At 31.4% G+C, this 22986-nt stretch overlaps 1 protein-coding gene across 1 annotated transcript; it reads right to left on the reverse strand.

The window, feature by feature from the left end:
* Window positions 1–11474: 11474 nt before the first annotated feature.
* Window positions 11475–16392, reverse strand: LOC7484729 (uncharacterized). The gene is given in 10 exon segments (XM_024582052.1): window positions 11475–11889; window positions 11891–12032; window positions 12658–12730; window positions 13586–13706; window positions 13850–13895; window positions 14895–15105; window positions 15463–15612; window positions 15692–15749; window positions 15883–16001; window positions 16239–16392. Coding segments are annotated over 10 exon segments (1065 nt in total). The 5' UTR covers window positions 16306–16392; the 3' UTR covers window positions 11475–11811.
* Window positions 16393–22986: the final 6594 nt, after the last annotated feature.

Raw genomic sequence — 22986 nt, forward strand, 5'->3', positions numbered from 1 at the left:
CCCTGGCTCTAATTAGGACAGCAAAACTTCGTTGCTCAACACCTATGGCTGTTTTCCGGTCACTCCTTTGTGTGCTTTTGTTGTTTTCAATAATGATGCCCGTGCCTGTTGTGAATGGTGCAACGCAAGATTATCAAGTTTTTCGGGGAAAAGATGGGGTGGCTTGCTATGTTAGCAACAGAAAATTTAGAGTGCCTTGGTTATAAAGGCAATCTCAACGCTCTCCAATGCCTTTGAATTTTAGAAGTGATTTGGAAGGTGTAGATGCTTACTATTTCAATCTATTCTATAAGACACTATTATATATATATATCTTAAATTCTACTTCAATTAAAAAACAAGTAATCTATTCCCCGTGGGTGATGTGTTGATTTTACATAACTTGCTCAATCTTAAATGGTCTGTATAGATCAACTTCGTTGGCAGTTTCAAGGGTGTAGTTTAACTGGTCAGATTTTAGATTTGCTTTCTAAAAGTTATTAGTTCAAGTCCCATAAACCTTGAGGGTCAGGAGGCTTACATGATCGTTGACTTCAGGGCCCGTTGAATTAATCGAGGTGTGCGCAAACTGACCCGAACACCTACATTAATAATAAAAAAAAAACATCCATAATTGAGATTTTATGCTGCCCAATCTTGATGCCAAGTGATTTTCTTTCTTAAATCGAAGTTTGACTTGCCTACACGAGCAAATGGAAATACAAATATCTAATCGTCTGATTTGAGGTCGAGATGCTGCAGTAAAATGGGATGACAGAGGTTTGGCGGTGGGAATAGCTCACAATATTAATGCAAAGGCTACGACAATTCCCTCTCAACAACGCAACATTTTACAACAAGTCAAAGAATTTCATCAATCGTCATGACTCTTTATGCTTTTGATAACTTGTCGTGGGAATTCATTAACTGTTCATCTTTATTGTGCTTGGAATTGATTTAATAAGGCTCTTTTTTCAGATGATTTACCATGGGAAGCCAGACAAATGCTAATATACATAAATGGTTAATATAAAAATATGCCCTAATATTTTAGAGGTATCTATATACCTCCTTTACCTAATATTCTTATTTATTACATTATTTTTTTTTATCATAAATAATTTGTATACTTCCATTTTCACCATTTTTTAAAAAATAAAAATTCTCATAAAATGTATTATTAATAAAAAATTTCAGTCAATTTATGGTCATTTATTGATTTTTGAAACTTTCACTTATTTGATTTTGTGTGATGAGTTTTTATAACATAAATAAAAAATATTAGGAAGTAAAATGATAAACAAGAAAGAGTGAGAACAAGATTGATGCTATTCAAATTACACTAAAGGATCCATTAAAAGTTTTATTTGAGTCAATTACAAAATCAAGGGTAAAGAAGCTCAAAGATACATTCAATGAGATTTTTCAAAGTGTTTAGGCCATTTCTGAAGCTACAGGAGGATTTTTATTGGTATTTTAGTTAGACTAGAAACTATACATCTCAATCTTTTCATTCATTTATCATACGCCCAGTAATGTATCCATACGAGGGAGAGAGACGTGTTTGAAATCAGGTCATAATTTGTATGATTTTTTCTATTTGTTTCCTAGTTGATTTATTATTTTATTTTACTTAGAACTCTTTTTTTATTTTTTCAGTATTGTTTATAATGATTTTGCATAGTATAAATAAGGTTATTTAACTTGTATTTATGTTTTTTTTATAAAAATAATTAATAAGACATAGATTGATTTTTAAGAAATAAAACTCGTGTGAGAGAGTTTTCTCTTATCCTTGATTCTTTATTTCTACTTTGACTTATCAAAGAATTAACCAGGCTTTGTGGAATCTTCCTTATACTCTTCATTTGTGTCTCAATTATAGACATTAAGTGAATATTGGTTACTTATAATCTTCATGCCTCGTTATAGGTTATTGTTGTGTTAAGTTCAATTCCAAACATGATCTTAGGTTTCATGGAATGGGACAATTTGACTGTGGATTTCTTGATCTTTATATTTATAGAGTTCGTATAAGTTGGTATTAGAGTAAGGCTCTATAATCAGGTTATATTTCTTTACTTTTAGTTTTTGTGTTATTTCATCGTTGTTGTCATCTAAACACCTAGTTGTGGTAAAAGTTAAAAAAAAAAAGAGATGGATTGATTATTCAAAAATAAAATTTGTGTATGAGAGTTTGCTCTTACCCTTAGTTCCTCATGAAACCACTTTGACTTATCAAAGAATTAACCAGGTTTTGTGGCGTCTTCTTTATACTTCTCGTTCGCTCTCGATTATAGATGTTGGGTGAGAGTTGGTTACTTATAGTTTTGGTTTCTCGATATAGGTTACCATTGTGTCTAGTTCAATTCCAAACCTGATCTTAGTTTTTTTGGAAATGATCAATTTGAGTTTGAGTTTCTGAGTCTATCCAGCATGTTTGCATCAAAGATAATGAAGGATGAAAAATCTAATAGAATATATGATAAATAAGAAAATAATAAAGAGGGATCATCTTTCATAAAGTATAGATTTAAAGAAAAATGGGAAAGATTGTAATTGACTTGTGTTGCATGGAAAGTTTTAATGAAGATATTTTAAAAATCACCAATTGTAGTTAAAAAAAAAAAAATGAAGAGATCTTGTATAGTTTAAGAACTAGCTATTTGACATGCACTTTGTTGTGAGTTCGATAATCTTTTTTTTGAAAAACAATGAATATGTAGACTTTTCCAACACATCTTTTGATTAAAAAAAATAATCCTAATATAAATCGAAAAGCTTATGTATTTATTTAATTAAATAAATAGAGAATTATTTGTGCCAATAAATACAAAAAAAATTGCTCGTGTTGCGCTATAGTTCAGGTGACAGTATGATAGTATTTCAAGTGGTAGCATTATCATATAAGATGATTTAAGAGCTAATATTTCTATAAAATGTTAGGCAAATAGTTATATGTAAATGCTAGGCAAAAGTTACGCAATTGTTATGTGTGTCAAACACATATTGGAAGTGTTAATTTACATGTTGTAAAAAAACACAAAAGAAGAGAACTTTTTCACCTCTAAAGTAGGCATCATTTTGTTCTTTGAAAAAAAAAAAGGATTCAATCTGTATAATACTAGCAGAAATATATGAATCAATTATACATTCATAGGAAGTATGTGGTGATCATATTAAATGAAGAAAGCTAGAGGGTAAATCCAACACCAGATGCAATGAAAATCTCTCTCTAGGCATAGCTAATGCTATAAAGCATTCTTCATCTTTGTAAAAGTGAATTTTGAACAACATAGTAAATCCAAAAATCCATTTGTTTCAATAATGATCACTTTCAGTTCCAATCCACATCAATCAAATCAATGAAAGCATTATAAAACTACTTAAACATAAACTTGAAGAAAAATAAATACATTAAAGCTAAATAAAAGCTTGAAGAAACATGGATTACCTGTAGTACACAAAAGTTTCAAAACAATCCATAGAGTATTAGGAATCATAGAAGGAAATATACCAAGATACCTAGCATTTAGTTTTCTCCATTTTGATTTATCAACAACATAATCTACACCAAAAATAAAAAATAAAACCTTATACTATTCAAAAACACAAATCTTTTTGTATTTATAATCAATATATATTCACTTTATGCATTTAGCTAAACTGAATGATTGGAGTTCCTTATGATTTAATATAAATTAACAAAAATGTATAAACAACAAAGATAACTCAATTGATGCGCACATTAATAAATAATCATAAGCTCTGAGGTTTAAGTCCAAATATACACTTGCATAATTATTAGTAATGGGCTTGTGAATTCCTTACTACTATGATTATACATCGATACATAAAAATACTACTTAAATAGAGCTTAGTTCTAGGGATGGAACTCTAAACACAATGTAGGTTCGCTATAATATCTCATAAAGTTAAATACACTTCTTCACATAAAAACATTAGTGCATTGCTTTAATATGATTAGCAACATCTAAACTCTAGATAAATCATGTATCATAAAAAATCGGTTAAACTATCGTTCTCTATCAAAAAATAAAAGCAAAGAACATGTGAAATTACCCTGTTGATTTATATTTGTCGTGTGAAAGGTGTAACATCGTTCCATTAATTTCAATGATGGTTTGAATACCAATCAAACAAAAAAATAATTGTAAAGGAAAATGCTTTAGTACCTGACAAGAATGAAGATATCTCATCAAACAAATTCTAGTGGTTTTGGGAAGAAAAAAAAAAGAGTTAAAACCTTATAAGATGGTTATAAGAGAATAACTAAAAATATGTATCCAAACCTTTCCCACAACCAAGGTTGTCAAAAACGCATTTTTGACACGGCACGGAAAATGCAAAATAAACTCGGATCGTAAAAACGGATCGTAAAATCGTAAAGATTTTTTTTTCATACATAGTTCAAGTACCTTAAAATACATGCTTCTAATTTATTCATAGTTCAAGCATCTTAATCAATCCAAACATAATATGATTCTTATTAATTTTTTGTTAAAAAAAAAGTACCATAATACATGTGTTATACATAACAATTCATATAATCCATGCATGAAATATTGAATCACTGATCATGTATCAGTGTCAGGATATGAATCAAGTTTTATTTATTTATTCAATTTGTAGGAAGATTTAATAAATTTGAAATAATATTATGATAGATAGTTCTTGATCAAATATCTTCAGGTGATTTTTAAATTCCAGATCATTAGAAAAGGCAATCTCTGGAAACACACCAAGCAATTTTTTCCAATAAATAAACCAGCAACATCATAATAAGGTGCATTTTGACAACCTTGGGCGGCTCCTCCTAATTCTCTCGGCAATTCTGTTTTTTCTTTCTCTGTTTTCCTCTCCATTTCTAATGGAAAATGTCAAGAAAATGGCAAAATTAACTGACTAACCAAATAGATCTTTCTCTGTTTTCCTCCCCATTTCTCCGATTCAAATAACAGTTTACAGTTCATCAGTGCTGATCAAGAGAATTAATGGAGTAATTATTTCTCTGAGTCAATAATAATTGACATCTCAATTATTTTTTATTCTCTCCAGTCTCCACCATTAACAAAATATTATGAACAATTGAACATATTCCCTTTACTGAATTTGCCATCAATAAAACAAACGAGACTCTGAGAGCATAGAATAGGCAGAGAGCATAAATTTTTGAATAAAAATTCATTACCAAATCTGCAAATCACTTCAAATTTTCTACTGCATATTCATTACCCAATCACTTCAAAATCATCATACTAAATTACTAATCATTCCATCAAGCAAAACATTATAAAGGGAATAATTTTTTTTCAAATCATGGGCAATCAGAACCGGGAAAATACAGGGGATTGGGGAATATCACATTATAAATAGAACTTCTTACGGTGAAGACTGAAGAGGAAGCCGGCGAGCCGAAGACTGAACTTTGAAGTCTGAAGAGAAAATTGTTGATGTTGGGGAAAAAAAAGAGATCGATGCCGCTGTTGATGAAGAGTGAAGACTAAAGAGAAAACCGTTGATAATGGAAATAAAGAGAGAGGGGCATAGAGCTGTTGATGAAGAGTATAAGAATGAACTCTGAAGTCTTAAGAGAAAACAGTTGGCCTGGAGGAAAAAACAAGATCGCTGCCATGGATGAGATCGCCTGTAGCTGTTGAAGAGAGGAGGCCGTGAGTCGTCAATCTCAAAGATTTTCTCTTCAGGGATAATGAATTTAGGGTAAACCATGGATGAGTGACAATTGGCATGCCGCTATTGGTCTGGAGGAAACATATATTGCACTATTGCAGTGCAGTATATGTTTTTTTGTTGAAATCGTAAAATCGGTACCAAAATCGCGATTTTTTGCGATTTCATCCGATTTTACCGATTTTACTCGATTTTAACCCGATTTTATCAATTTTCGAGTTTTTAAGACGATTCTGCACGTTAAGCATGTATTGACTCGTAAAATCGTACGATTTTACGAGTTGAATCGCGATTTTAACAACCTTGCCCACAACTAACTGATTCAACGTAATCTCAACACAGATCCTCGTAAAGCGGTTCCTCTCAACCTTCAAAGTATTCATATCAACCTTTATAAGAGAGCCAAGAGTTGACGTACAACCAAGAGAGAACTTTCGTCATAAAATAGTACATTTAAGTCTAGAAGGCTAACCCAAACCATTGTACGATCAATCTCAACGGTGGAGGAAACAAAGCTTGGGGTCCATGTCCTGACCGTTAAATAATAATCATAAATCATTCAGGGTCTTCTATTGATAACTTTCAATCTATCACTTTCTTGATCAATTTAACCATGAAAAATTCATGTCCAACATCCATCAATTCAAATCTCTCAACAAGTCTCCAAACAAACTTCAAACGGAGATTCATTTAAGTACAACCTTTTTATGATCAATGCGTCTCGCCAAGGATAACAAAGTTCCTGGAACATGGTGTCAAAAAAAAATTTTCAGCAATAAGCGATTCTCATTCTCGTACTCAATACGAACCAATTGTGCTCCTAGTAGATCCACCATAGCCTAAGGAGGAAGAGGGCTTTTGGTTCCCATAACCATATATATAAAGGTAGGCCTCTTACCATGCCTTTCAGTGTGCTCTTCATGCTCGCTCCCATCACCTCTAGAATATGGTGGATCACTAGTTGTAGTGTCATGCGTTCATGAGCTCTTAGATAATTCAACTTCCATAGAGTATACAAATCTTGGCATTACTCTACATCTAATTATTCATGTTTTGTTTAGTATATTTGTTGATGGAAAATTTTATCTTTGACCATAAAATGTTTAAAATTTAAGATTCTCATTAAAGAATATAATGATTAAAAAGAGATCTTTTATTTAATTGTTGGATTTTATTTTTTGAGGATGCTTAATTTTATAAGTTAAGGCCTGAAGAATAACAATAAACCAGAGAAAAATCCAACTAGGAAAGAGACAAAACAAAAGTGACAAAAAAGGTGAAATTGCTAATAGAAACAAAACACTGTCCCTTAAAAAATCCATATTGTAGGAATAAAAGAGAAAAAAAAAGAAGAAGCAAAACTCTTTATCAAAACAGAACTAATCACTACCCTTTTTACCTTTTCTTTGCCAGAATCTAGTAATATACAGTAGCCTAACACACTCATTGCCCCTTCCATTTTTTTTACCTTCACCTACTACAAACCATCATAACAAAACTTCAACCCTATTCTTTTCAGTTATCACATTCTCCATCTCTCTGGTTACAAGACTACACAACCACCACCACCACCATTATCCTCTACAATCCATATAAACCCATGTTGCCCACTCAACCTCAATAAAATTTATGAGTTAGAATTAGTCTTCTTCTACCAATCCCAATACCCTAATTTTATTAACTAAACCGCTAGCCTAGCTATCAATAACCACTAGAAAATTCAACTCATAAATTTCTCCTACAACTCTAAGTTCCACCATAACCAAAACGACCCTAAATTACCAACCTAAAATCCAACAAAAAATAAGCCCAAAATCGTAGCCTTTTTCTAGCAAAACCTAGTAGAAAACACGCATAAAAATCTAATATAAATCTCATCCTTTCTCAATCCTAAAGAATATGATATGTTATGTTTTTTTTTTCTTGTAGGTTTAGTGTTGATACATGAAATACATGTGTCGTTGCTCCATAATCTATCTCCAGCACCACCATTATCCAATCCTGGTTTTAGCAACTTCCTCCTGATTCCAACAACTCTTGAAGATTTTTTTTGTACCTTGAATGAATCTTTGCTTATTTTGAATATTTGAAACATATTATTAATTTTTATATGTACTATGATAAAAATCTAAAGTCTTGGGGCTCACATAGTTATATGGCAACCTCAAGGTATGAAGTCAACAAAAGTTTATTTTTTAAGATGCAATAAAACAGGAATCAAAATTCCATGGTATAGTTGGAAGGGTGGGCATCAATAGGATTATCTAGGTGAAATTGTTTGATCTTGGTCTGAAATTTTATACATAGATGTGTATGTTTGCTCATCATGGAGCTTTCATTGTAATAAAGATTTTCAATGGTTTTTTAAACAAATGGTTGAGTGTATCATATATATATATAAAATTATTTTTGCTTTCTTTTGGTAACTATTTGGGTGTATATTGATTATCTTCTTTATTAAAGAATTAATCGGGGATGGTAAGATCTTTAATCGTGTCTTATCCCTTGAAAGTTGATTTTATTGTTTTCATGTAAAATATATAATAAAAAATGAGTTTTCTTTTTTTGTCTGATTATTTGGGTATATTGATTGTTTTCTTTATCTGAAAATCAACCTAGAAATAATATGATTCTTAAACGGGTCTTATCACTTGGAAGATAAAAGACAATAAAGATTGTTGATATGTTACTTTATTTTTAAAACATATATAATTTTTATTGTGTGTGAATATGCATTTATAGGTTGAGGGCATCATTACCAATACGTTTTTGATCCATTTCTCAGGCTATATAGTAAACCATTATCCTATTTGCGGAGTCAACTTTAAGATGACAACATTTGATTATATATATAATCAAATGGTTTAGGATTTTTTAGGTTTAGGATACATTATTTTCTATCATTGTAAGTGAACTTGGGTTGGGTGTACATGAATCTTTAGTCTTATTGTGGACATCAAATAGAATGGGTTAAAGTCTAATTAACCATTACTATCCTCTCAAATCCATCGTCTGAATATCAAAAGTGATGATTAAGTCTTATTGCTAAGCCTAAGTCTCAAACCACTTCCTTAGGTCTTAGTAATTTTTTTCGTTAAATAACAAAAACATATATATTAGTTTAGAAAAAATCTTAGCATGTAAACATAATAGGTACCTTTTATTTTAAAAAACAAATACAAAGAAACTTGCCTTGGGTATGATGTATAAGATGATCATTACATAATCAGCCTCTCACTTAATGATATGATCCAAGTAAGGTCAGATTCAGATTTTGGTGTAAATTTTTTTTTTGTCTAATTTTATGCTATCAAGCATACATTTCAACTCAAATGTTGGATCATGCTAAAAGTTTTACAGTCTTTTTCAGACATGTTGTTCTACATCGAGTTAAAATTGCAGGTCAATCGGAGTTCATTAAGGGATTATTTCAAATGGTTGAATTTACTGGATGAATTTTATCAAATCTGTCTATCTGGACCTTCATCTACTTTTGGACTATATCTAGAGATACAAAAGGAATTACTAAGATTTTTATCGGTTGGAAAATAGACATTCATACAATTCCATCGATATATGGTAGGCCTGTTAATTTATCTAAACAAGAGAGAATGACATGTTTGAAGTCTGGACCGAAATATGTCGGGAATGTCTGAAAAATAAAGAAACATTGTTTCTTTGTGTATTATAAATTCTAGTCAATACAATGATTTCTTGGTACTTTTGGAAGCATGTGTGATAGCTGTTAACTTACCTATTCTACAAGGATCTCATTTCAAACAGAGATATTTATGGCAGCAACTATCATTCATAGTTTACAAGGATTCCATATCTATTATGGAATGTATGTGGTGGCAAGGAAGCTTGTGATTCTTTTGTTGTTGTTTTTTTTATTTTATAGGATTGTCTTATTCAAAAGGGAGATTATGAGGGACTATCTAAAGGAGATATTTATGCCACTTTTCTTTCTATTTTTGAGAGCATACTTTCGGCTAACTTTAGCATTCAAGACAAAATAAAGTCATCTTATTTAGTTGATATTGTGTGTGTGTGTGTGATCGCGATAACATGAGAAAAAACCATTATCTAAAAGAAAAAATAGATCATTTACCTTGTTGTGTTTAATAAATTTGTTTATTAAAATTAATTTGTAATATAAATCGACAAACATATAAAATTTATTGGAAAAAATAAAAGGAAAAAATATCATGTAAGGCTACGCATATTAAAAATATAAAAGAAAAATAAAAATAAATATTTAATCTATATAAAATATATAAAAAAATTACAAATAAATTATACTAACCTCTTAAAAAATTAAACACACTCAATATAATTAAAAAATAATTGCTATTTAAAAAAAGATAAAAAAAACAAAAAATAAATAAGTCAAGCTTAGTGCCTGACCCATCAATAACAAGCCTGCAAAGGAACATTTATTTTTTTCTTAATTCAATGGGGCGAACTCAATTGTCCAAAAAAAATATAACGTGTCGTCTGGAACTCCCAGAATCTAGCCACTAGTATGGTTGTAAAGACAGGGTCATAGTTTTTTCATCCAAAAATCTATTTTGAGCCAATTTGTTTATCCAAAACATCTAGGAGTCTTGTTAAATCAATTCATGGCCTCCAAAAGCGCAAAAAACCACCCAAAACCCGAAATTAACCCGAAACAAAAAATCTTTCCGAACTCAGATATGTTTTTCTAGTCGTTCTCAAGGTGAAAAAACACATAATCTTAACCCCCCCTCCCCCCTCTCCCCTCATATAAAACCAGTTGACATCAAAATAAACTATTTTGGTAGCTGAAATCATCACCAACAACAACTTTCTCTCTCTAACCGGAATCTGGCGACCCCCTCTCTCTCCACAAAAAAGAACTAAAAAATAAGATAAATAAAGTTTGGTATCAAAATAAATTTTTAAAGAATTATAGGGACCGGTCATCTAATAGCTAAAAAAGATGGGGGATGAAAATAAACTTTTAAAAAAAAATCAAAGCCACCACCCTATATTACTCATGTTTTTCACTTTAGTCCTCTTTATTTCAATTCAACCATTCCCTTCAAAGAAACATGCAACTGGATTTAAATCTGGATTTAAAATAACTCAATCATGCAAAAAAAAAAAAAAAAGGTTTGAAGATCAAAATGAAAGTTTTGAAAAAATGTATTATTACAATCCATAATAAATTATTATAAAATGAACAATAAATATTACTATAGTATTTTATCCACAAACTATAGTTTTTGTTAGTAAATGTACTTCAACAACTACCGTTTTGATAGCAAGATAAAAGAATACATACGACACTAGTTAATAATTCTACTTCTTACTAAAGATAATTAGGGGTTATCAAAACTTATATCGAAACAAGTGCATTAAGTACAATCACAACACCAGAAAGCTGTTCACTAGATGGAGACAATTTTTTTCCCCTTTGTTTTCATTACCAAACTTACTTTTGTCTCGGCTATTTTTTTTTTAAAAAAAAAAAAAACAGTAACTAAATGCTATATATTCAATTTCATACTGAATTGATTCAATAAATATAAAAAAATTGATGCGATTATTTGATAAAAATCAAAATCTAGACTTAAATGATAAAGCACGTGGACCAAAGAGAAGACGGCTTGATTGAAGTTAAAATTGGTGTCCTCAGTGCAAATTTCCCAACAAGCTCTTGACCTATTTCTGCTGATCATCCATCTTTAATCTTTATTACCTTTCCCATCTTTATTACCAAATAATTAAGGTTGCTTGTAAAAGAGATAGACACCATGTTTTGACAAAAGAAGCTCCGAAAACATTTCTATTTTGCTAGCAGCAGAAAGTCTCATCCCTGAAGTATTACAACATCTCACCAGGTCCACCCTATGTTGCAAGTCAACAAGGCAAATCCCTCAACTAATGTTGTTTCTTCTCTTCCCTTTCAAACACTAAAAATCTCTTACTTTACATGGCCGATTTCAAAATTTTGTTTCTTTCACTGCAACCAGCTCATCAAAGAACAAAATTCAGTGCCAACAGAATCGGTAGACTTCAAATCAGGTACAGTGGCTCGTCTAGCAGGGGGGGAAAAGATGGCTGAAAAAGTTCAGCTCGGTTCTAAGCTACCTCTCACAAAGATGATCCCTTTTTCTCTATTGACATGCTTGCAACTTGCATATTTCCATCGTCCAGTTTTTCATTGAATTTGGTCCCTGAGGAATTCCACAGCCATGAAGGTAAGAGCAGAGGCTGGGATGTACCATGTTATCCTGGGGACGCTTCCTCTAAACAATCCCTTGACCCCTTCCATCATCCAAATCCTGCGAATAGCATCCAGCCAGCCATTGTACCTGCAAGTTCACAACAGCATTAGCAAACAATACTACCTTCAAAACTACATCTGCCTTTCAATCTGAAACACAAACATAGCATGTGGACCAAGCTAAACAATTAGCCAAGCTTCATCCAGATAAAAATTAGAAAAGGAAGTCCCCATTTTTTGCTCTTGCTCCTTTTGATTAGTCAGGGGTAGCCATCCCCTGTATTTATCAAATTTTTTCAGAAATCAACTGGGTAAAATGTCAATTGGTTGCCTACAACAAGTTATTTCATGTCCTAACCATTGAAACACACTTTTGGGCAAGGAACAGAGGGGCAGAAACATACATCATAAACAAGATTGTGTTGCATTAGAGAAAGCCTCTTATAAAACAGATGTGCTGTGCAAGTGTTTGCAGTTTAACACATGTTGGCGCAAGAGTCAGAAAGACAGAGAGAGGTCCAGGATAACATTGAGTTCAACCAAAAGGAAGCTATAACATAGATACTGGACATTAAAAGACACGTGCTCTCGCAGCTTTCAGTTATTATTGTTGAAAATCTCACTCTTAAAGAGCAAGAAAGAATGGTTATCATGCAAAATAACAACTCCAAAATTATCTTCTGGTTGTCATGTCTAATTTGACGTAGTAGTACCTTATAATTGATCCCTGTACTTGCAATCTTGTTTTGATCACATCCAAGGGAGTGGTGAGATAGGCACTAAAACCTGCTTACAATTTGAAGAATCATAAATTATTGCATATACAAGATTGAGTGCCGGCTGGAATAAGAAAATTTGAACTTTAAATGTTTGAAGAATGTTTGGGAAACAATAAACCACAACCCCTGTAAATAATGAAGTATAAAAACATCGTTATTGATGCTGATATTGGAGAATGAAGACTGCATTTTGCATTTGATATCATTTCAGAGCCAGGCTGAACTAGTTCCTCAGGTTTCCAAGCACCCAGTGGTGGAGCCATGGTCATAACTGCTCAAATTCTCGGTGGAGATATCCATCCTAGTAAACTCTTCCTTGTTTTTTCCTTGCCCATAAAGGGTAGTTATCCTCCTTTACAAATTTCCTCAACTCTTAAAATTAACCTCTTTATTTCTTTCTTTATTTATTTTTCCTATCATTTTACTCCATATAACATACTTCATCAATTATATCTTCTGTGATTCTATCACCTTGTCCCCTACTCATAAAAATAAAGAAAGAAGGAAATGGCCATTCATTTTACACATAGTTCTAGATATCAATAATCATGCGTTTAAAACTAGGACATTCAGTTAATTGAGCGTTCCATAAATCTGGTAGATCAAAATTCCGAACATTAAATTTTTATGGCTTCAATAGTATTTCTTTGTCAAAGGCATGATATTTTTGTTATTGATGTAATTATTGTATTGAATCTTTTACTTGTATCATATGAAGATGTTTTATGGCTCGCTAGTTTTATATAATGACAGAATAGATAAAAGAAATGATTGTTAAAATAATAATGACCCCATTGAAAAAAAGATTGCTGGCTCTGCCGTGCAAGCACTGCTTCAGATAAAGCAGAAGTAAAGCACGTACCTCCAGCCAATCCTCCCAGGAGAAGTCCCTCCACAGAACTATTAATATGGTGATCTAAACTGGGAATCCATTTTTGTTTCGCATACTCTGTCAAATCTTTCAAGGCTTCATAAAACATAACCTGCAAATAATGAAAACAAAAATAACTCAAATAAGCTCTACAGAAGCTGTCAATTAGCTTGGACACAAATTTTAAGAATTGATGGAAAATAAAAAATGAGATAAGGGTAAGATACAGTAAGTTCTCAAAATAAATTTACATACCATTAAGCCAGCAAAGGGCACATCCCTTGCAAGCGTAGACCAGTATCTGCCAAACAAATCAGTACATGAATACAGATAGTTATTGAGTCAAACACCTCTTTTGACAATTTGTACCTGCTGCCTAAAAAACCTATGATTACAAGTTAAAACCTAGAATAAGTAAAACATAGAAATCTTGCAGCTAAAACTTGCATCTACCAGTTTTAAGTGGCAGCGTAAAAATAGAGCCGCGTACCTTGGACAGATTTCAAGGCCTTTCAAGGTTAAGACACCTTCATTTTTTTTTTCTTATCTTAAACAGCACTTCTTTTCACAAGTTTAGACGAATATGGTTTCACATTGCCAAAAAGATATTTCAAAATAGTGCTTCGACAAACGCACAGAGGATCATTCAGATTCAAAAGAGTATAAATATGATCTGGATTAGATACAGTTAAATTTTAATAACTTGCTTAATACAAGAAACTAGTTTAGTTTCCTGAAGAAAACAAACATACATTACAAGATTGGAAGCATTGATCCCTTGACAACTAAGATATAGCTCTGTTGAATGAACTCCCGTGCCTACAACAGGGTATATGGTGGCAAACTAGGAGACTTAGGCACATCATCCAGGTATCCTGGTTTGTATTTTACTTGAATTTTACATTAGCTACGAAAAATTGTTCAGTCCATAAGAATAAAGAGAATCATTTTATACAAGTGTCAATCAAAATAGCACTCCTTGTTGATTTCTTCATAATAAATCAGACTTGACTGAGTTGGAAAACATTGAGCCAATGTGTTGAAGTTACTTTGTAAGGTATATTACAGGTTGGATATGAGAAACAGAGAGCACTATGTGGTAACCTGACTACCTCATTTGATGCATGCCACTTAGTTGGAAGTAAAAATCTCTACTCGATTTACTGATGAAAGCATTTGCTTGAAATTGATATAAGATATGTGTAGATAAGGATAAGTTAGTCTAAATACCAAATCAAACAACACACACAAAAATAAAATAAAAGACCTTCCAAAAAGTAGAAGCATTTCTGATGTTTACCCAGCATATAATCCTCTTGGCCCCTGCTCCTTCAATATTGAACTTCCAGCCTGGAACATCCCTGTGTAATAGCCATAAATTTGCTCACCAGATTTCCTGGAGATGCTGTCTTTAATAATGCTGGAATTCCAAGATGTTCTTGACCCTTGTACTTGCATGCGTTGTTTCATTACTTCACATGGAACATATACAAACGAACCAAGTGTATCTCCTGAAATGCATAGGAGCAAGAAGACAGAAAATCAGAATTCTCCATGAAGTACATGGCTGATGAGTCAGATTATAGCAAAAAAAGACTTGATACCTCCAAGGACAACACACGGGAACAAGTAGCCATATGCATGATTGTCAATGATGCTCAGAGATCAAGTTTTTTATACAGTAGATACACAAAGAAAACAATGAGTGATTCAAGTTCTAAAGCTTCTACAGTCTTCAAACTAAGTCACTATTTTGAAATGTCACTGATTTTTATGTTCACACAAAAAGAAGTAGAAATTTCCCATGACAATAAGATGGAGCAACTGTGAATCAATGCATAAACAACCAGGGAGTCAGCAGAACTTACCAACAGCTCCAAAAATGAAATGAGCCCAATGGCCCCCAAGGCTAGGATGTGATTCCTCGATCCACTTTTTAGCAGACTCAATAAAACCAAAATATGTTGCTCCAGTAGCAAGAGATCCAGTAACCCCCGGAGTTATACCTCTATAAAAGCCTAAACGATGATCAGCTCAAAGCAACTTGATAAGCTCTTCTGGCTCTGCTAGTATTTAATATTCGCAACTATTATATACCTCTTGCTCCATCCGTAACTGCAACTGCTCGAACCATCTGAAGCAAGCTCTTGGGGGTCTGCTAGTATTAAAACATTTGTAAGAGATGGTCCAGCAATGCTAATAAACATTTTGAGGTGAAGGTTTGGCGAACACAAAATAAAATGAGTGAGATCAAAGTAATTAACACAAGAATAAATAATGATTCGTGCCTGAATTCCTCCACTAAGAATAGCTTGACTTTGGATTCGTGTCTTTACGGTGTCCACAGGATGCATCATTCCTTCCCCAAAAGCACCAGCAATAGCTCCCCAACAGAACTCTCTCCATACTTCACCAACAACATCAGATTTAAATATATATATATATATATATATATATAAAGTACTAGTCTTTCTTCTGTTATCTTCAAGCCCTAAACAATATTCAACAGCCAAATACAGCGCCCTAACGGTTTTAGATGTAATTAATTGTTAAATAATATAATTTCTAAGTTTAGACCAGAGCTAAGCCGCGAATTGAAATCACACACAGAAACATACAGAAATGGAACGACAGAAAAGCTCACTAAAGAAATGATTGTGCGCTGCTACCGAAGCTTGCATTTCACTCGAGGTTGGGCTGTTACTCGCCATTAAAGTTGCGCGCAGCTACGGTCTCTCTGTCTTCTCTCTTCTTGGGTTTAGCTTTAGGGTTTTAGGTTTTGAAGATGGCGGGCTATTTATTTTTTTATTTGCTTGTTTGTTTTATGACCAATTACTTTATACAAGTTAATATTATTTTTTTTAATATTAAAAAAGTATTTAAAGTATAAAAATATATTTTAATAGTGTTACTACATCGAGTTAATTTTTTTAACTCTTCACTTAACTCTTTACTAGACCTAAATAATAAGGGTCTGGCAAACATACTAAATCCAAGCATCTTGAGATTGGAACCAATGACAGACCCAAACGACTTGGATCTGATAGTCATGTCAGCCTTAAAGCTTTGGATTTAGCATTCCTGTCAGTCTCATGGTACTTGGGTCTAACACCCAAGTAATTTGGGTTTGACATGAATGTTTAATGACCGTTGAGCCTATGAAAAATACTGAAATGCCCTTGCAACCAGGGCTTCAATTTTTTAACAAAAAAGTAAAATGATAATTTAATTTTTTATGAAAAGACAACATTAGCCTCACATCAAGCCTTCAGAGCTTGGAAAATTCACTGTGCAAATTTATAGTGGACTGTGTCTTGATCCACAGTACACTTGTTGCCAGACCCAAGTAGCTTGGGTTTGGCGCCTAGAATTTGTATAATTTTAGTGAGCCAGACAAAGATAATGGTTTTGTTGAGGACCAAAATATTCATGCAAATGTGTTGAATGGTCTCAGGACATCTAACTAATAATTCCTTGTTGACTTCTGATGTATTGTTAAGAAAAAGCAACAAATAGCTTGCCAGACCCAGGCGCTTGGGTCTGGTAACCATGTCAGCCCCACGTTTGGTTCTGGCATGACCCACGCACATGTGCTTGCAACCATACTAGACTCATGCGCCTTTTATAAAAATATAGGAATGCACTTATAATTGTTCTAAAAACATATTTATTTTGTATTTTTATCTTCGTCTTTTTAACCAGATGTATTTGTATCTTTTCTATATTTCTTTTTTCTATTTTGGAACATTAACCACACGCATCCCTGAAATTCCCTCAATTTTTTTTTGTATTAATCTCTAATTTTAGTGAAGAAATCATTTACAAAATTGCACAAATTAAGATAGTCAAAAGGACAATAAGTCTTTTACATATATAGTATTTTCTTTTCTTACAACATAATATATCAATTCAAAAGTTTTCTCTTATGATCATATATTTCAAATTTTTGTAGAATAAATTCTCCTTGTAACAAACTTTAACAATTAAATTATATAACAACATCTTCAATTTAAAAAAACATGAACCCTTTAAAAATTGTCCAACACTTGGATAGAAACATAAAATTAATATTTTTCATCCATAATGTACACAAAAAAAGGAAGTTTATTTTTGAAGATTTGAAATAAATCACTTAGAACTCAACATTCCTTTTCCATTCTTTCCTCTTCAAATATAACAAATTTATAAAATAATCTATATAAACAAAAAAGAGTTTGCAGTTAAGTTCTACTGCATATGAATGAAATATCTTGCTTAAATAAAATAGTGTTTGTTTTTGCAATCCAATCATACTTTTGAAAAAAATTAACTTTTTTTACCTAGGTGCGGGTCTGGCAAACCCAAGTGTATGGGTCTAGCATGGTTGCTAGGCCGAGGCGAATAAATCTAGCATGGTTACCAGGCTCAAGCTCCTTGAGTTTAGCAGTCATGCCAGATCCAAAGCACATAAGAATGACAAACATGCCTTATTTGACAAACAACAAACAAAGAGGACAATTGTGCAATTTAGTTATCAAGAGAGAGAAAAGAAAGAAAGAATGCAACCAATTGATCACCAACAACAATCCAATCATTATCTGTCTACACACGCCACACCATGTACAAGAGGGCACGATTGTGCATCCAGTTAGACAGCAGATGGCCAGATTTGGTCACCAAGAAACGTCATACGCACCTCCTTAATGGTGTGGGCGTCGCCCACTCGCTGGGGCGTGAGGAATACGCGCCCGCAGCTTTTCGATTTAAAAATAACAAATACATCATGAAAGTAATAAAACACCCCCATGATCCTCTTAATTTCACAAAATACCCATGTAAAAATATCAAAATACCTCTAAAGGCAAAACTTCTTTTTTGTCTTTTCTGAGGCTCAAAGTGTTATTTGACTGTACTTGGGAATTGGAAAAAACCTGAATACCTTTATGGAAGAAAACCAAAGAAACGTTTATCCACTCGTGAAAAGATAAGAAATTAAAAGTGAAACTACTATTGCAATCTATAATAAAAGGTCTCTTGATCTACAGTAATTTCCCCACACCATTTAGTTTTTATTATAATTTTTAGGTCTTTTGATAAGAAGGGTGTCCTTGATTTAGCTTTCCTTCTATACTAAAGGATTAACCAATAAATGGCTACGCGCTCCGACCAAATTTTTTTCCAATAAAAAAAATTAAATATTCAGGTTTTCAAATGTATTATTTTAAGATAAAAAAAATTAGGTGTAAATTAAAAAGGGTGTATATATATATATATATATATATATATATATATATATATATATATATATATATATATATATATATATATAATTAAATAAATCAGAAGTTTTTATGTCAATAAATAAAAAAATATTAATGATAACTAAAAATGTAACTAGAAAAATTAAAAAAAGGATACAGATCAAGATATTTGATATCATAACATGAATCATTTACCCGATTGTGTTTAATGAATCTGTTTATTAAATTTAATTTTTTATTTAATCAAATGATGATATAAATAAACACACATATTAAATTGAATGAATAAAATCAACATGAAAAAATAATCACGCAATGATGCATTTATTAGAAAAACTATCCAAAAATAAATATTTTTTATTTTTTAAAATAAATTTCATACAAAATAGATGAATTAGAATAATCTGTTTAAAAATTAAATACATACAAAATAATTAAAAAAATCATTATTTAAAAAATGAGAAATAAATAAAATAAAAATCCAGAAAGAAGGGGTTTTAATTTAAATATAAATTCAAAAATTAATTAAAAACACATAAAACACATCAATTTAAGGAAAAAAAAGACAAAATTAGGAAGAAGAAACAAAGCAAAAGGCCAGATGTTATTGGGTCTTGCAAGCTTTGTCCATTTAGAGAGGTCACATGCGCGTGAGGCTATATTTTTTTAAAAAATATTAATGTAGTAGATAATATGTTGTCCACCCTAAATTGTTTTTTAAAAAATATAGACAATGTGTTGTCTGATTTCCCCAGATTTTAGCCATTATAGTGGCCGGAAAATTGAAGTTCATAGTTTTTTGACACAACTCATTTTTCAACCCAGTTTTTTACTTAAAACACCTAAAGAAGATCGTGAACACCTTGATAAACCCATTAATGACCTTAAACATCCTAAAAAACCACACAAAAACCTAAAATAAAAATCTCTTCGGGCTTAAATATTGTTTTTTAGGCAATTTTAAGGTAAAAAACCACTTAAGTGGAACTCTTCTCACCAAACCCTTTGACACCAAGATCGATCATTTTTTGGGCAAAATTGATGCCAAAATCAATTCTCTCTCTACCATTAAAATCCGATAATTTCTCTCTTCTCTCTCAAACTAGAGACTAAAAAAAATAAGAATATACTTTTGTACCAATTGAGTTGTAAAAAGATTGAGGAATTGAATGGGCATAATTGAAAGTTAGAAGATGAAATTAAATCTTTTTCGAGAACTTTGAACCCACCACCCATTTTTAGCACCTTTTTTCGCATTGATTCTCCTTCTTTTAATTTTATCTTTGATCAACAAATTTAAATAAATTATCCTTTAATTTGGCCTAAAAAAGATGCAATCGAGCAAAAACAAAGTTTAAGGATAAAAAAATGAATGGAGAATCCATAGTAAAATATGAGAGCGTGAACAATGTTTTTTTACATAGTGTTTTACCCACAATGTTTTGAGTTTTGTTATTTTGGTCAGTGGTTACAGGTTAGTCGTTAGCATCATCATTATCATTGTTATTATTATTAGCAGCAGCAACAATAGTTAAAATAAACTAATAGGGGTAGAGAAAATACCGTAAAAATGAATGGAGAATTCATAGTAAAATATGAGAGCGTGAACAATTGTTTTTTACATAGTGTTTTACCCACAATATTTTGAGTTTTGTTAATTTGGTCAGTGGTTACAGGTTAGTAGTTAGCATCATCATCATCATTATCATTAGCAGCAACAACAATAGTTAAAATAAACTAAAAGGGGTAGAGAAAATACTGTAGCAAGTTTTACTATAGCACTAGACTTATTAGCACTCTGGATTGGAACATTAAAATTATTATTTTATGCTTCTTAACAAAAAAAAAAAAGGTTTGGGCAGCCAGAGTATAAAGGTTTTTTTGTTTTTTTTAACAATTAAATAGCTAAAATACTTTTAAAAACAAAAAAATGGCGTATAGTGGCTGTTTCAACTTTTCCCTTTTATTAGCATAGTAAAATGACTATATTTCTCTTGAATTCAAATTATCTTTAAATTAGGTTTAAGGGTTTTTTTTGTCTTTTCATCATGGTTTATTCTTTGTTATTATTAAGTTGAATCAAGAGCACTTTGGTATTTTAGTATTTATAAAATATTATTTAAAATTGAAAAGTGGGTGGTGTATGTTGTTTAGGAGAGCGCGCGTGTCAACATCGAGTCTCTTTGGACAACGTGTGCGATGTCTTAAGATGGATAAATATCGGTTTCTGCAGCGGCGTTTAAATCTTCACGATGACCCCTCTAACTTCGATCGACTCATGTGACCAGCAAACTTCCGGTTTGGCACTGATGTTTTTTTTTCTTCTTTTCTTTTTCCTTCTCGAATTCTGCGTTAACCCTGTAAATGTTTTAACCAACTCTTCAATCTATTTGTTTTTCAGATTTGGTCCATGTTCTTTTTGTTACTATTTATTTTATTTTAAATAATTCATAGAATTGAAATTTGCTTTCAATTTCATCTTCCATTGATTTTTCTATCTGTCAAATTTGGTACTCATTCTTCTAGTTACTATTTTTAAAATTATTTTTTTAATTGAATTTGTTTTTTAATTGCATCTCTCAATATTTTATTTTATTTTATTTTTGTTAAATTAGGTCCTAATTTTTTTAATTGTTATTTGTTTTGTTTTTTTTATCTTTTTTATTGAAACTTTATTTTTCAATTTTATGCCTTGGCATTTAGTTGACTAGAATTTGTTTAATCAAGATTTTGACTTCATGATTTTTTCAGGTTTACCTTTTATGGGCTAGTTCCAACCTCAGGACTTGGGTTATGGTTTGAAAGGTTAGCTCAAATTGACTTTGATTTTTTATATATATCATTTATTACAATTGATTTTTTTTATTTTATTCTTTTATGGGATTATTCCGATCTCATGTGTTGGATCGTGGTTTAACCCAAATTGACTAGGGTCAAATTTATTTTGCTCAATTTATTTATTATTGTTGCATATTTTCTATCATAGTATTAAGTTATTCAAGCTTATTGAATCAAATAAAGTCAATGACCCGACTTTCAGAATTCTCTTGCTTTTTTAAAAACACTATTGTTGCCTAACATCTTTTTTATGTTAAAAATTTGGTCCAGCCTATGGCGTAACGTGAACCACCAACCTAGTTAAACTAATGATCCACAAACCAATCACCATCACAAAAAAGAATCTAGATAAAAAATAAATATAAAAAAACAAACGAAATATTGTAATTTGAAAGGTATAATGGTGAGTTAATTTGGATTTTGAAATTTAATTGAAAAGAATCTTTATTTGGTGCAAACCAAAAAGGACAAAAAAAGGTTTGATCTAATCAGATGAGAGAGAAAAGAGAAGAGAGTCGTTTGTTGTGCGCAAAAATAAGTTATGGGTGCACCTGAAAACATATCTCTCTTTTTTCTCTTTATTTTTTCTTTTCTTTTCTTTTTGGTTTCATGTGTATTTGGTATTGTGATATAAGGTACTTTTCAAAAGTGTTTTTTCACTTGAAAATCCATTAAAATATTTTTTTCAGATTTTTTTTATTTTGATATCAGCCCATTTAAATTACTAGAGAACATTAAAAAAATATTAATTTGATGTTTTTTCAAGTCAACACAATTCCAAACACAAAAATAAACAATGCTTCATTTTTTATTTCATTTTTTATGTTTCGAGTTTAAATTTGGGTAGTTGTTGCAAGTTATAAGAGGTTGTTTGGGATAAAGGTGTAGTTGCTTCTATATTTTTTTTTTAATGTAGAACTCATTTAATGCACAAAAAGCTACCACCTAAAGCAAGTTTTTCTTGTATTTTCTTTCATGTTGTTTCTTTTTGTGTGGGTCCTATAAATAAAAACAAACCACACATATATCTCAAACACACGATAAAAATACATGTTGCATTTAACATGATGTATATTGGATCTCGCTTTGTATTCCAACCGTAAGGTATTTTTATGTTTCTTTTTTTTTAGAAAGATTGTTATTGTTGTTGTTATTAAGGTGTGCAACTACTTATTAATTCATAATATTTGAAAAACAATCTTCTATGGAAAATTAGTATAATTTCCTTTTTTGTGGTAATTTGCTTTTTATCAAAATCATATGTAATCATCGCAATTTTAAAGTTATTAATTAAATTATAAAATTATAAATTCT

The sequence above is a fragment of the Populus trichocarpa genome, chromosome 12, assembly GCF_000002775.5.
Source record: "Populus trichocarpa isolate Nisqually-1 chromosome 12, P.trichocarpa_v4.1, whole genome shotgun sequence".
Lineage (NCBI taxonomy): Eukaryota > Viridiplantae > Streptophyta > Magnoliopsida > Malpighiales > Salicaceae > Populus > Populus trichocarpa.